At 32.2% G+C, this 13,620-nt stretch overlaps 4 protein-coding genes across 4 annotated transcripts in view; 1 reads left to right on the plus strand and 3 right to left on the minus strand.

Annotated features, from left to right (window-relative positions):
* Nbs (nbs) overlaps positions 1 to 11,182 on the minus strand; it is a 40,522-nt gene extending 29,340 nt beyond the window's left edge. Inside the window, exon 1 of the mRNA XM_064038866.1 lies at positions 11,086 to 11,182. Within this exon, the coding sequence (XP_063894936.1) occupies positions 11,086 to 11,090 (5 nt within the window). The 5' untranslated portion in view covers positions 11,091 to 11,182. The remainder of the gene's footprint in view (positions 1 to 11,085) is intronic.
* LOC110376535 (protein SDA1 homolog) lies at positions 332 to 2,727 on the minus strand. Its single transcript, XM_021335035.3, has one exon. It carries the CDS (start codon positions 2,588 to 2,590, stop codon positions 374 to 376), a length of 2,217 nt encoding a protein of 738 aa, XP_021190710.3. The 5' UTR covers positions 2,591 to 2,727; the 3' UTR covers positions 332 to 373.
* On the plus strand, positions 3,183 to 6,827 carry Kdelr (KDEL receptor). Its single transcript, XM_021334875.3, has 5 exons — positions 3,183 to 3,350; positions 3,444 to 3,703; positions 3,936 to 4,082; positions 4,769 to 4,874; positions 5,038 to 6,827. Exons 1-5 carry the CDS (start codon positions 3,260 to 3,262, stop codon positions 5,070 to 5,072), a joined length of 639 nt encoding a protein of 212 aa, XP_021190550.1. The 5' UTR covers positions 3,183 to 3,259; the 3' UTR covers positions 5,073 to 6,827.
* LOC110377236 (DNA polymerase subunit gamma-2, mitochondrial) lies at positions 8,046 to 10,517 on the minus strand. Its single transcript, XM_021336038.3, has 7 exons — positions 10,375 to 10,517; positions 9,688 to 10,250; positions 9,322 to 9,456; positions 9,031 to 9,184; positions 8,838 to 8,953; positions 8,435 to 8,539; positions 8,046 to 8,170 (listed from the first exon to the last, which is right to left on the minus strand). Exons 2-7 carry the CDS (start codon positions 10,087 to 10,089, stop codon positions 8,090 to 8,092), a joined length of 993 nt encoding a protein of 330 aa, XP_021191713.3. The 5' UTR covers positions 10,090 to 10,250; positions 10,375 to 10,517; the 3' UTR covers positions 8,046 to 8,089.
* Positions 11,183 to 13,620: the final 2,438 nt, after the last annotated feature.

The following is a 13,620-nucleotide window of genomic DNA, read 5'->3' on the forward strand; positions in this document are numbered from 1 at the left end:
CGGTAGGGCCAAGGATTGCCGGGGCTGCGGGTTGTTCGCAAGAGATACCGCGGCCCTGGTACATAAAAGACCTACGACGGAACACGACGGTTTTTAGTCAGTAAGTCTGACACTCCCTCACCGCTGCTAACCCACAGCGGGAGGGGTCATTTGATGATTTTTGAGGTCGTTAAAAAAAAAAAGCCCCTGTACAACTACCTGTGCAAGCACATCACCTGTTGCGAAAAAATATTTTACAGACGGCCTAACTGATTATCATTAGTATCTAATAGATTCATTTTTTTCTTTGGGTATAATCATCGATATATAAGGTATAAATTATAAAACTGCATTAAAATGAATAGATGTATTTTTATTGTTGCACAAGCATAAATTAACGCATCTTCTTTTGTTTGATCAAATAATTTCTAAATGCAATTTGCTTATCCTTGAAAGATCTCTTGATCTTGCCCTTTGCCTTGTGTTTAACCATCTGGTAGTTTTTGGTTTTCCTTTTCTCCCTATTAGTTTTAGAGCAATGGATATTCTTCCTCCTATCTTTGTATCCATATTTGTCACGCTCTTCTCGTCCTTTCATAACACTGTCTAATCTTGCATCCTTATCATGTTTCCTTTTTTTGTGAATATTTTCTATGGCAGATAGTTGTACTAGTTCCCCTGATTCATTTTCTTCTTCTGTTACAACAGATTTACGTTTAGTGCCACTTATAGATTTTTTCAGTTGTGCTGCTTCAATACGTTTGAAATCTTCATCAGTGAAAATGGTTTCCATGGCTATTTCTCTGGCACTCTGTAACTTTTCTTCTTTATTTTTCTTATCCAATGATTTACGTTGCGCTTTTAAAATTTTCCTGTCTGTGGTATTTTTGGTTGGTGCCTTTTTATTTTCTTCATTTTTGTTCTCTTCCTTATCATCATTTTCCTCTTCACCATCTTCCTCCTCCTCTATTTCTTCTTCTTCTCCAACTTCTTCAACTTCACCATCAGCTTCATCCTCATCATTGCTGTCTTCTTCACTATCAGATATATTAATTTCAGAGTCAGAAGATCCCACATCAACCCAATCTTCACTATCTGAGTCATCTTTCTTTTTGTTTGGTTTCTTAGATTTCTTCTTTTCTGAATCCTTAATTTCTTCCTTCTCCAACAACACCTCTGAACCAGGTATGTAATCTTTGATTTCCATTTCACCATATTTTTTATTTTTCAGTTCAATTGATGCTTCTGTTGGTCTTCCTCTGTCTTTTTTGTGTAACATATCTGGCATTGACTGTCTGTACAGCTGAATCAATGACCTTGCAGCCATCATTACAGATTTTTCTTTGTAATTCTTGTATTGTACTAAATCTCTGAGTAAATCTTCACCGATAGCAAGTGGGCATCTAGCACATATTTCTCTTACAGCATTCAAGCCGACTGCCATGACATCAGTGGAATTCCTTTCAGTTATAAAGTTATTAGCTATTGCTTTCATAACTGGTTCTAAGACTTCTGGTGGAATGAGTTCATGGGAAGCTTGAGCCGCAAATAATAAGATACGAGTTACTTCACGTTGATGAGGTAGAAGTAATCTGGCTATGAATGGGTAGTAGTTGAACAAGAATAGGTCATGTAGACCAATCAATCTGGAAATAACATCCAGCAACATCAGTTTAACTTCAAATCTGTCATTAGATGATTCCAGTTTCTTAAATAGTTTTTCAGCTAATCCTTGGGGATTATTTATCAAGTGCAAAGCAGAGAAGTTAAATATTGGGGCCTTCTGTTTTCTTTTTTTAATTTTCTTTGCCTGTTTCTTCACTTTTTCAACCATTTTCTCCCTTTTTCTTGTCTTTTTATTGAATTTATTTGAAATCATTGTGTCTCTAGGATCTATTTCATCTTCACTGTCTGAATTTTCTTCCTTTTCTTCTTCATCTCGTCCCAAGAAAAATTTCAGTGATGCCACCATCACCTTCGTTATTTTGGAAAAGCAACCAATGTCTGCTATTATGTTTACAGTCTTCTGATCATTCCATATATTTTTGTGGTACAATTCAACTAATATATCAAGAGATAACTTAGCTGCTTTAGGATTTGAATCTTGTAACATGGAGAACATAAAGTTCTGTAAGGTTGAATTAAACTTCATGTCTTTATGTTTCATATTCATATTTTTGATATCTGTTATGATGTGCGTTTTCAGAAATTCCCTCAAATGTTTATCTTGACATCTCAACAGTTGGAAAAAGAGTTCCAATAAATCAAATGCTGTGATGAAATTTTTATTTCTTAATAAAATCAGGCATTTGCACAAAGAGAGGCGCATATCATTGTGAAGAACAGTGTTGTGAGTTTTTAAAATATCCACTATCTTCTGGGGAAATAATTTCATTTCATTAAGGTAGCACTGAGCTACTTGCGCCAGAAACATAGATTGTTCATCTAGCTTTTTGTTGTACTGGGTTGGGTTCAAGTTGAAAATTTCCAAAGTAGTTTCAAAATGGGCAAGTTGTTGATGAAACTCTTCTTTATAAGAATCGGGGTCCCTCTTGATCAAGTTCTGTAACTGCGTCAAATTATTGGGCAGTTGATTGTTGTGCCGCACCATTTTGAATTATTAGCTTTATCACTTATATGAACACTAAAAACGTACAATTACTTCTTCATTTCACTATAAATACGTCGCAGTTTACCACCACCGTGGTACCAGTTGACAATAATTATAACCTCAACAATGCAACCGACAATCACATGCCTTCGCCGTCATAAATGTCAAAAAAGTAAATATACCGACGATATTCTCATAATGTTTACTGATCAAATATATTAAAATAATATGTGCAAATTATTTACATTTATACCAAAGCATCTCTTAAATCAATGAATAAATGGTTAGTTAGCTATTCGTAACAACAATAAATGGATTTGATTTGATTCGTTTTGGTTTTGTATTAGTGACTGTAAGGGAAGAGACGGTAAGACGACCAGTGCCAAGACTTTCATTTTCTTTCAAAGTGAGTTAGTTCGTAAAAGTGTTTTATTTGTAAGAAAATAAGTGATGTCTGGCGGCACAAGGATCGATCATATTCTAAAATATAAAGTGTAAAAATAAATCACCAAAATCATATTTTTTGTAGGTACGGTCTTGCCACTAAAATATAACTGATAGGTCTAATTAAAAAAGTTGTGTCAATTGTGTCATGTCAATCAGCCACGTCATTTTTGCTTGAATGGTAGAGTGTACGCGGCGTAACTGAGATAAGCATTTCTGTGAAAAATGAATATTTTCCGTTTACTTGGTGATTTATCCCATCTCCTAGCTATTATAATATTACTACTCAAAATATGGAAAACCAGATCATGTGCGGGTAAGTTACATGGCCACTGAAACGATTCTATCAACCGGCACATTGATGTGCATTTTCCAATTACAACTATTTGGATTTGGTTTTCGTTTTCAGGCATATCTGGAAAGTCTCAGATACTTTTCTCCGTTGTGTACACGGCGCGTTACTTGGATCTGCTAACCAATTACATCTCGGCGTACAATACGTTCATGAAGATGGTATTCATAATGGCCTCATACGCCACTGTTTACCTGATGTATGTCAAGTTCAAAGCGACGTATGACCACAACCACGACACATTCAGGATTGAGTTCTTGTTGATACCCACATTGGTTATGGCGCTGTTGATAAACCATGAATTCACAGTTATGGAGGTTAGTGTATTTTTGTTGATTAAGATTTATGAGCTTCAACTATGTAACACTGCTATATACATTATGTAGAGTGGGCTGTAGATTACATTTTATAATGTATAGAGCATGACATAAGGCAGTACTTGGATGGTGTAAACTGTATAAATATTGCAGATACAGTTGATTTTATCTGATTTTGCCTTTAGTTTTATCTGACTGTTAATTATAATAAGATTGTTATCAAAATTTTCAGGTACTATGGACATTCTCAATTTATTTGGAATCTGTGGCTATCTTACCGCAATTGTTCCTGGTGTCAAAAACTGGAGAGGCTGAAAGTATTACATCCCATTATCTGTTTGCTCTTGGATCTTACAGAGCTCTGTATCTCTTGAACTGGGTAAGACAATTAAATTATTACATAAAAAATATATGTTTGTTGTTAAGCAGAATTTTATGGTCACTCACTGTGATAAGAAGTGTCAATCTTATCTAATTTGTTTTGTCTCTTTTGTATATTCAGTTTGGGACTTATTATACTGGTATATTTGGTGTAAAATTTAAATAACAATCAATTTTAATTAACCTTATGTATCATAATATCAAATGAATCCAAGTTACGATTAAATGAAATGACTCATGTTGGTTGTTATTAAATAAAAATGAATGTTGTAATGTATTCTCAACAAAAGAACAACAGGTTTTTTTCAACATGTATTATTCACAAGTTACATATAATTTTCTTTTATTTTTACTACACAGTAGAATTTTGTTGAAATTGATAGCATTACTATTAAATTATTATCTTGTTCACTTGAAAATAATTGGAACAACCAATCTATGTTTAAGCAAGTCATTATCACCTTTTGACAAGACATAATGCAGTATCTATACTTTTAATATGACTTTATACTTCTACTACACTGTAATTTATTTTAAAAATATGTTTCTTCATAATATTTTAGTTCATTTTAAAATATGTTAAAAGTAAATTATTTTGCACCAATCTACTTTGTTCTACAGGAAAAAGCCACCACAGTATATTATGCCCTTATATGTTAATGTGATGCTATTGTCCAATTTCAGGTATACCGCTATGTTGTAGAAGACCACTATGAGCTGATTGCTATTATATCTGGTGTTGTACAAACTGTACTATACTGTGATTTCTTCTATCTCTACATAACAAAAGGTAATAATTTGATTTTGTACTGCTTCTTTCAATCATAAGCTTGACAAAAAACTTCCTTGACTGCACATGAATGATACCTTACAATGAGTGCCTGATATTATCCAATTAGTTATAGACATAATATTAGTATGTATGCACTAAAATATGTTTTTGTTTGTTCTAGTATTGAAAGGAAAGAAGCTGCAGTTGCCTGCTTAAGCGACAATTGGCAAGAGGATTGCTTTAAATCAATCTGACAGTTACGTCTGTGAATATATTTGTGTGAGCCAATAAATTACCTAAGATCTAGTTGTACAAACATTACCGGTATTGTACTGTTGTGAAAATGTTGATTAACTAATGGCAATTATGTGTGATTGTGTATCTTCATTAACTTGTACAGCCACAAGCAATAATAAATGGTCTTTTGCATTTATAAACCAGTTCTAATCTTCTATACTAAGTGCTATCACCATCACAATACAATTATTGGCTTCTGTACATAAATATTATGTACATATAAATAACATTTTAATGATATTTTTTTTATTATATTTTCTAACTCAAATTGATTTTAATTCATCAAAAGAATAAAGTAAAACCTACATTAATATAGATTATAAAATCTAGCTATGAATATTGTTTGGCATCCATTTAACTATCATTAGTTTATCATATCTCCCTGCAGGTATGGTAAACATTAGGATAAAATATAATTATTCATTGTTGTAAGTGATAAATCTTAAAATTACTTATCTAAGAATTATTATTTTGAAAATAAACTTACACAATTAAGAGATTACATGACTAGAGGCTTTAATTTCTCATTTTTGATTTCAAAGATTGCTTTAAAACAGGTTTCTCATAAATTAAGACATAAATATGGCTGTAACACAAGCCTTAGACAGTATGGTTTGGAAATCGATATATCTAGTTTGTAATAATAATGTTAGTGCAATAGTCATTCATCTACTATTATCTTGGCATAATTAACCAATTTTTATTGTTCGTGACTGTACTTAATATTAAATGGTTAACCTATATAGTTATTGACAATATTTTCAGTGCAATTTAATTTTTAATAGCCACCTATTGTGACGCAAATAGTTAAATAACTTTTTAACAATGTATTGCCGAGGATATGATTTTGTATCTTACCTTTAGATTATATGAACTTTGTTTCTATTGTATTTTGTCATTTCTTCCCATTAGGTAAGGTATTCGACATTATGAATTTTAGACAATGCTTAATCAATAAGGGACTACTTTGTTTGGTACTTGCATGTGGTAAGTTTTGTACATTGAATGATGTATTTGTTTCCATAATTACTATCTCAAATTCTGATATGAGTTAACTTAGACCAAAATTAGTATTATGTGGACTTGTGTGCAAATTGCCGTGTCGGCGTGATCTGTGCATGGCATTTCAATGTATGGGATGTCAATTATTCCATGTATTAAACACTCCTTCCATACATTGTCACACAACTTATTAAATAAATATGTATTTAAGTGTACAATATTGTTTATTTTTCTTTTTATTTTTACGCATGGATAGCAATGGTAGACAGTAGCATTGCTGTTTGTCATTGCTCGCGCAATTTTTCTTCACTACTGAGCATATTTTCCTATCAAATCATGAATGCACAGGGTGGTTCTGAATTTTGTTTACTGTTCTTATTTATGAAGAATACTTGTCTTATTTATTTAATTTCAACACCGTGTGTTAATAGTTACACTATTAGCGTACATATTTCCGCACTCATGCTACTTGTGTTTGGGGCTTGGCGAGGGGCTTATACTTTTTTGTGTTAAAATATTGTGTTCAGTCATTATTCAAGCAAAATTCAAACCAGAATTGCCGAAGTTCTCCATAAATGTAGATCAAACATTGCGTTTTATACAGTTTAGTCGTAAGATCCTAATGTAATGTCTTGCTATAAGAATTTCTGAATAAATTAAATTTGGAAGTGATGAGTCGTTTTCAAATTTTATATGATAGGTACTTACGATACATGATCCACCACTTCATAAGCGCCTACGGAGATATAGGTAAACGATGCATACCAGAAATGTTTATTTTTGTCTGACTGACTCTTTGTTCCGGTGGACCGATTTTGACGGGACTTTCAATGGCACATAGTTCACGGAACACAGAGTGATTTAGACCACATTTTTTATCCGGTTGCGGAAAGTATTTCCCTTTAGACGCGTGTGAACCTGTAGAGAACAGCTACTTTGAAGTTTTGGTAAAAGGTAATAAGTAGGTAGTCTTTGTATTCATACGTTAATTAGTACCTCACATGAAACCTATCGGGATATTATAAATTGCATATCAAATAAATAATCGCCTATCAATAAATACTCATCATTTATATTCTTTTTTACATCAAATAACTTACTTCACTACAAATAAACTAAATGTTTAACAAAACTCAAACTGCAGATAATTCGAAATGATACATCAATATGACATTGCTTTTTTTATTATAATGCAATACAGTTAAATTTATTCTTGTACAAAAATACTACATAGGTACATAGCATTAATACTGACTGCACAGCAAATTTTCCATATTTCATAGCAAAATAACTATCCCAGTCGCATATTAACCAGTAAGTACAACAAAACCTATTCATCAACAATTTTAATCACATAGGTAGGTACACAGCTAGTGTTTAGAGTTTAAACGGCAGAAATTAAATCAAGCGTATCTGTAAATAATCAAATTGATAACTGTAACCTGTAACCATTGGTATGTAAAATCTGAATGTTCATAAAAGCAAGTGAAGTATTACCTTCACAAACATTTTTAGTCGCAAAAGGTTGTAGGTATGTCGATGTTTCTAATTTTCAGGCCAAAATGACTGAATAGATTCTGATGAAACTTGGCAGTAGGTAATAAAGCTTATAAGCAGAATAACGTCTGCGCTACTTTTTATCTGAGTGTTAGAGATCCTATAAGTCTTTCATGAGGTAACTTTTACAATGGCTTTGGATTTTTTAAATATTTTTTAACACACATTTTTGTTGACAAGTGTAATTGAGCAACACACTTGTTTGTGTAAGATGATCCCTATCTCGGAAACTTCCAAGATACACTATATGCACGAGTTCTTGGCAACCCGACGTCATACCGACTTCAACTAATGAATCTAAAGAGAATCTTAATTAAAATCAAACACTTCAGAATTATTTAACGAAAGTTTATTCTCTACACATGTACCCACATATATTACTTCAAACAATCTACTTCTTTTTGACTTCCTGATATTAAAGCTGCATATTTGCATAAGTCTGCTATGTGTGCTTGTTCCTGAAAGATAAAAATATTTGTAATTAGGTATTTAATATGATGATGAAGTTATGTGCTAGGGTAGGTACAAGCAAGCTATTAGGCACAGTTTTTGGAAAACTTGATGTTGTTCCGAAACTAAACTTCAAACACAAAAAACGCGCTGTGTTATACTCCTACCCCCCCTACCCCACCTCTGCTACTTGTGGATGCAGAATGGGTTTCGACAAATATTTTAACAATATCCCAAAATAAAATAATACAATGAAGTGCATTGAAAATTACCGTCAATGTTGTACTACTGTTCATTAATGTCAATAATCCGAATTTGAGTGTATTTTCTTCCAGTATTGCTGTGTAAGTGACGCCCATACGGAGGCCTTCTTTTATCTGAAAATATGTAGCAAAATCAAAAAGTTACTTATGGTGTGATGTTAATTTATTTATTTGTTTATATCAGGCAACTAGGGCCCATAGAAAATACAATACATATATAATGAAATTACAATAATTATAAACTAATACATATAAAATAACAATAATCGACAAAATATCTATTTCAAAATATCTGTTAATATTAATTTTGTTTTTAATATGTATTAAAAACATTACGACATAATCAGGCTGATCCAACAATCGCTTAAATTAATATAGCTAAATACATTACATTATATTTTCATTTCATTACCTGCATATCCAATGGAAGAGAAAAATCCGGTAGCCATGTTGAGATGTTGTTCGTCTCTAGTCTCTGGTACAGATAACTCGCCAGTTTACACAAAGGACCACCATTGATTGATTCTTCTATAAAAAAAAAATACAATCATAAAAATATTTCAATAGGTTTTTGAATATAAAATAAGAATTATTACAAAACATACTTCCTATATTCAAGGCAATGGAAATCTTATAAGGAGCAATTTTTCTGTGAAGCCTTAAATAATCTTCTCTGTTACTGCTGTTTAATCCATCCAGAAGAAGAACAAATAATGCATGCTCCAAGTGTATAGTACAGCCCAAAGTACAAGTTTTGTTCTGTAAATTTATATATATAAAAAAGCACAAGTTTGTAGACTGTATAAGAACCACACAAGAAATGTTTTCCAAATTGTTATGCCAATTTAATCTAAATGATACCATGTAGACTTCAGATATGTAAAAGATATACTTACAGCAGCGTTAGCTTCAAAAGAGAGGCTTTCTACAAGCCGATCACCTTTGGGGAACTGTGCCACTATATCAACATTACCAGAATTGCCATCATACTTAAGTTCATTTGTAGAGAATAAACTTGGTGTTGTTGATATCTGGAAAGTTTAATTAACTTTATTTTATTAGTACAGTTGTTATTTTTCATTTATTTATCTTACCACATATTATTTATATTTTTAAATATTCAATTATAAAAATTAAAAAAACATTTAAAAATATAAAAAATAGATGGCCCTCAATATCGGACACAGGGTCCAAGGTAAGTACAGTTGTTTATTATTATTTATTAGACAGGATAAAAGCAATTTAACAGACAAAATACTTACACTACTCCACCAGTATTTTCTATATCTTTGCCATTGAATGAGGTACTGCATACCATAATGTTGAGGCACAATAAGTTCTAATGCTAGTAAAGATTTTTTTCCTAAATCCCAGTTTTTGTATTTTAGTTCTAAGCCTCTATCTTTCTTATAATCCAGCAAGTCTTGTTTAACAATACCAAATGCTGATGGATTATGTTCTAATTTGTGTCTTAAGTCATTTAGGAAGACAGGCATATGATGTTTACCAGATTTTATATGGTTGTACTGAAGCCAGTCATTATGAATATTTTTTATTAACAATTGACTAGGTTCTCTCAATTTAAATTTGATACTGTTATCCTGTGAGTGTAAGATTGTGAAGAACTGTTTCATTTGAAACAATTTTTTGATTTCAGTGTTCATATTGTTTAACTTTAGATGCCTCTTGGTCAACTTCTACTTCATGTAAGGGTATATTTCCTATAGGTGCAACAAAATAGTCATCCTCCTTTACTGCTGCATTTTTCAGGATTTCCTTCTGGCAATTTCCTTGAGTTACTTTGTCTTCTCTTAGTGCTAAGTTGCTAAAAAAATAAAAAAGATGAGATGAGAGGTGAAAGTATTGAATAAGTTCATGAATTAAAACTATTCCATCCATCACTAAGAAGGTATTGATGGAAGAAAGCAATCAATAAAATTGTTAGTTACCACGAAATATAGTCAAAATTGCTTACTGATCTTCCAGGACTGAATATAAGGGTTCGACATCGTCAGTATTGATATGAAGAATGCCGTTAGCGAAGGAAATAGAATCTTCTAAAATTTTTAAGCCTTCTTCTGTATCATAACTTACTAAAGAAAGGCGTTCTAAAAGTGCAATAGTATTTCGGTCCACTTTCACGGCGGAAGCATGACCATTTACCAAAGTCGGAACAGGCGTTTTTGGTATTTTTGAGTTCAAATTTCTGCAGGCTATTTTAATCAAATTCAATGATCTAGGGGTTCTCTTCACTAATTGTAATATCATACTTGTTTTGGGTTAGGTATTTTTTTGTGTTTTGAATATGCCTGAAATTACTGAATAATGAAAATGAGGGAAATGTCCAAAAAAAATGACACTTATCTGTCAATTCTTGACACTTACTTGTCAGATAGAAATTATGCCCTTCCCACATCTTTTTGTTATAATTATATACCTTTTTAATTTATGAATACAGTACAAATATGTACAATAAATGAGCGCATGATTCTTATTCTTATTATGGAAATAACCCACGGGTGGTTTATATAAAGATATTTCAGTCGTGTCACAAGCGGTAGTTTCGTTGCGTTTTGTTTCAGTATCAGGTATCAGGCTAGCTCGGTTGACAGGTTAGCAACCTTTGAACTGTTTTGAAGTTGTCAATGTCATATGATGAAAACATAACCTAGATTTGGGCTATCTTCATTTTCTAATTTTACAAAATTGGATTATTCAATCCTGAAAATTTAAGACTATAAAACATAGACTTATATCAGGTACGTTTGTGTTTATGTTACACCCATATGTAGTTGGTGGCTGCATTGCTTACTGAATCGTATGAAATCAATAACACACAATGATAATTTATTTGTTGAATACATCTATTTTTATTATCCTTTGGAGTTGGAGCATCTACCCATGGCAATTTTTTGTAGCCATTAAAAACTATAATTTCGTCTTCTTTGCTTCTTGTCGTCAAAGGTATCTTCTTTGTTTCCCACAGTTAACCAACCACAAATAATTCACTTAATTTTGTGTAGTATGCTGCTTGTGAATGAACTTATAATTATTGATAATTAGATTAACCAAATTTGTTAAAAACATTTTACTCTATTTCAGGAAATATGAAAAAGTATGCTCGGAATGTGTTGTATGACAAACTCCACAGAGGCGGTGTGTTAATTTGTGTTGGCCTAACTCTCTATGGTTCAGTACTCTTAGGTGACCATTTCTATAAGTATTTCAAATATGTCCGACCTCAAATACAAGCCAGTAAGGAAGCTGCTGAGAAGGAACTCTTAGCCGAAGGATCGTCAGAAAGACTTCTGTAAAAATGTGTTCCCTCAAGCATATTATGTTTACTTAGAATAATAATTTAAGCTGTAAATGTAATTATTAGTTAGTTTTGTTTTGATGTTATTTTATTAAAATCAATGCCTAAGTAATTTCATTATTTTTATTCTATCCTCAATTATTACCCCAATGTGTAGCACAAATCAACTTTGTTATGGTCTGAAACTCTCAATTTTGTTGCTGATTGGTCCAGAGCAAATGATTCTGAATTATGCTCCTTTCTTTCCTACATGGCATACATTCATAAAAATGGCATGATAATGAAAAGTATGCATTAGGTAAAATGAATCTTCATTTTGGAGAATTTGAGGTTGCTGATTTCAAGGGATAGGAATTCTAAAGGACAATGCCGGATTTTGTATGGACCCTGTCCCCACCCACCAACAGACTTGAAACTAGTGTCATCGGAAGCGCATCATTCGATAGATCATGATTATCAAAACGATTTACTCCAAATGTATGGGGTTTTGGAAATACACGACATTGTAGTATCCTTAATAATCAATTAACTTCAAGCTTGTTAACCAATTACTCGGAGTTGCGTGGACCGATTTTGATGACTTTTTTTTTAATGCAAAGATAATAGAATGTCGGATATTTCCAAAACCGATGCCAAAACCCCATACATTTGGATTAAATTGTTATGATAATTATGATCTATCAAAGGAGGCGCTTCCGATGACACTAGTTTCAAGTCTGTTGGTGGTGGTGAAGGTGTCCTTAAGACATCCTTCATCCTACATTGCCTCTTCATACCGATTATTTTAACCGATGATAACTCAAAAACTGCTTAAAAGATCTTGATGAAAATTAAATTAGACTAACTTTGAGATAGATTCTGTAAAATAAAAATAAAAACATCAAAATCGGTCCACGCAACTCCGGGTAATTGGTTAACAAACTTGAAGTTATTTGATTATTAAGGATACTAAATTGTCATAGAGTTCCTAAACCCCATACTTTTGGAATATGTCGCCATAATAAGAAATGATCTATTAAATGAGGCGCATCCAATGACACTACTTTCAAGTCTGTTGGGGGGTGGGGACGTTTTTAGGCATTGTCCTTCATACTATATATATTATATATTATAGCTTTCATAGCCCAAGCACGAATATTTGCGAAAAGTTATTCGTATCGAAATCGAGTAACATTTGTATGAGAATTGTACAGCGCCCCTATCGGGCGTAAAAGGAAACAAAACATGGCAGCACGAACATTGTTTTGACGTACGGTAACGTAAACTCTCGAAGGCTGGCTATCGAGTATGGTCGAAACATTATTCACTTGAAAAAAGTCGGTGAGAAAAGTTTCGAGAAGTGTAAAAATAAAGTTTTAACCGTGTTTATGTTTTGTTTAGAGTTAGTTTTGTGAATAGAAGTGTTTTAAAATTATTGTTAAGTTATTGGAATAATTAGTAATAGCTTCAATATACTTAAAAATGCAAAGACCGCCACTGTATGAACGTAGTACCGCATATTATTTTTTAGCTTCAAATTTACTAGAAAATTATGGATATCAATCACGAGAAACAAGGTACCTAAGTAATTAAATCATATTTTATTTATTTGCGTAGATACCTATAGAATTAATGTGTTTGAAAAAAAAAATGTTATTTATATGTTTATTTTTAATCATTGTAGAGCAAAACTTAGGAATAGAATTAACCCACTGGACACAAATGAAACCGAATTTAAAAATATAGAATATAGAATATAGAAATAGCATTGCACTTAAAATACTTCACACTAAAGTTTATGCCACTCAAACTTATTAAAACTGTTTACTCACCCTTCCATGAATTCAACCATCATTTCATATTGCGTGCGTCTGACTGGTTCTCATAATTATTTATTATA

This window comes from Helicoverpa armigera, chromosome 2 (genome assembly GCF_030705265.1).
Source record: "Helicoverpa armigera isolate CAAS_96S chromosome 2, ASM3070526v1, whole genome shotgun sequence".
In the NCBI taxonomy this organism is placed as follows: domain Eukaryota; kingdom Metazoa; phylum Arthropoda; class Insecta; order Lepidoptera; family Noctuidae; genus Helicoverpa; species Helicoverpa armigera.

Bases quoted from the DNA above. Each gene is read 5' to 3' on its own strand.
- LOC110376535 (XM_021335035.3), bottom strand. From the start codon at position 2,590: ATGGTGCGGCACAACAATCAACTGCCCAATAATTTGACGCAGTTACAG.
- Kdelr (XM_021334875.3), top strand. From the start codon at position 3,260: ATGAATATTTTCCGTTTACTTGGTGATTTATCCCATCTCCTAGCTATT. The intron at 4,083-4,768 runs GTAAGACAATTA...GTCCAATTTCAG, and splicing joins CTCTGTATCTCTTGAACTGG to GTATACCGCTATGTTGTAGA. The intron at 4,875-5,037 runs GTAATAATTTGA...TGTTTGTTCTAG, and splicing joins CTATCTCTACATAACAAAAG to TATTGAAAGGAAAGAAGCTG.
- LOC110377236 (XM_021336038.3), bottom strand. From the start codon at position 10,089: ATGAACACTGAAATCAAAAAATTGTTTCAAATGAAACAGTTCTTCACA. The intron at 9,457-9,687 runs GTAAGTATTTTG...TAAACTTTCCAG, and splicing joins GAAAATACTGGTGGAGTAGT to ATATCAACAACACCAAGTTT. The intron at 8,171-8,434 runs GTAATTTTCAAT...TTTATCTTTCAG, and splicing joins ACAGTAGTACAACATTGACG to GAACAAGCACACATAGCAGA.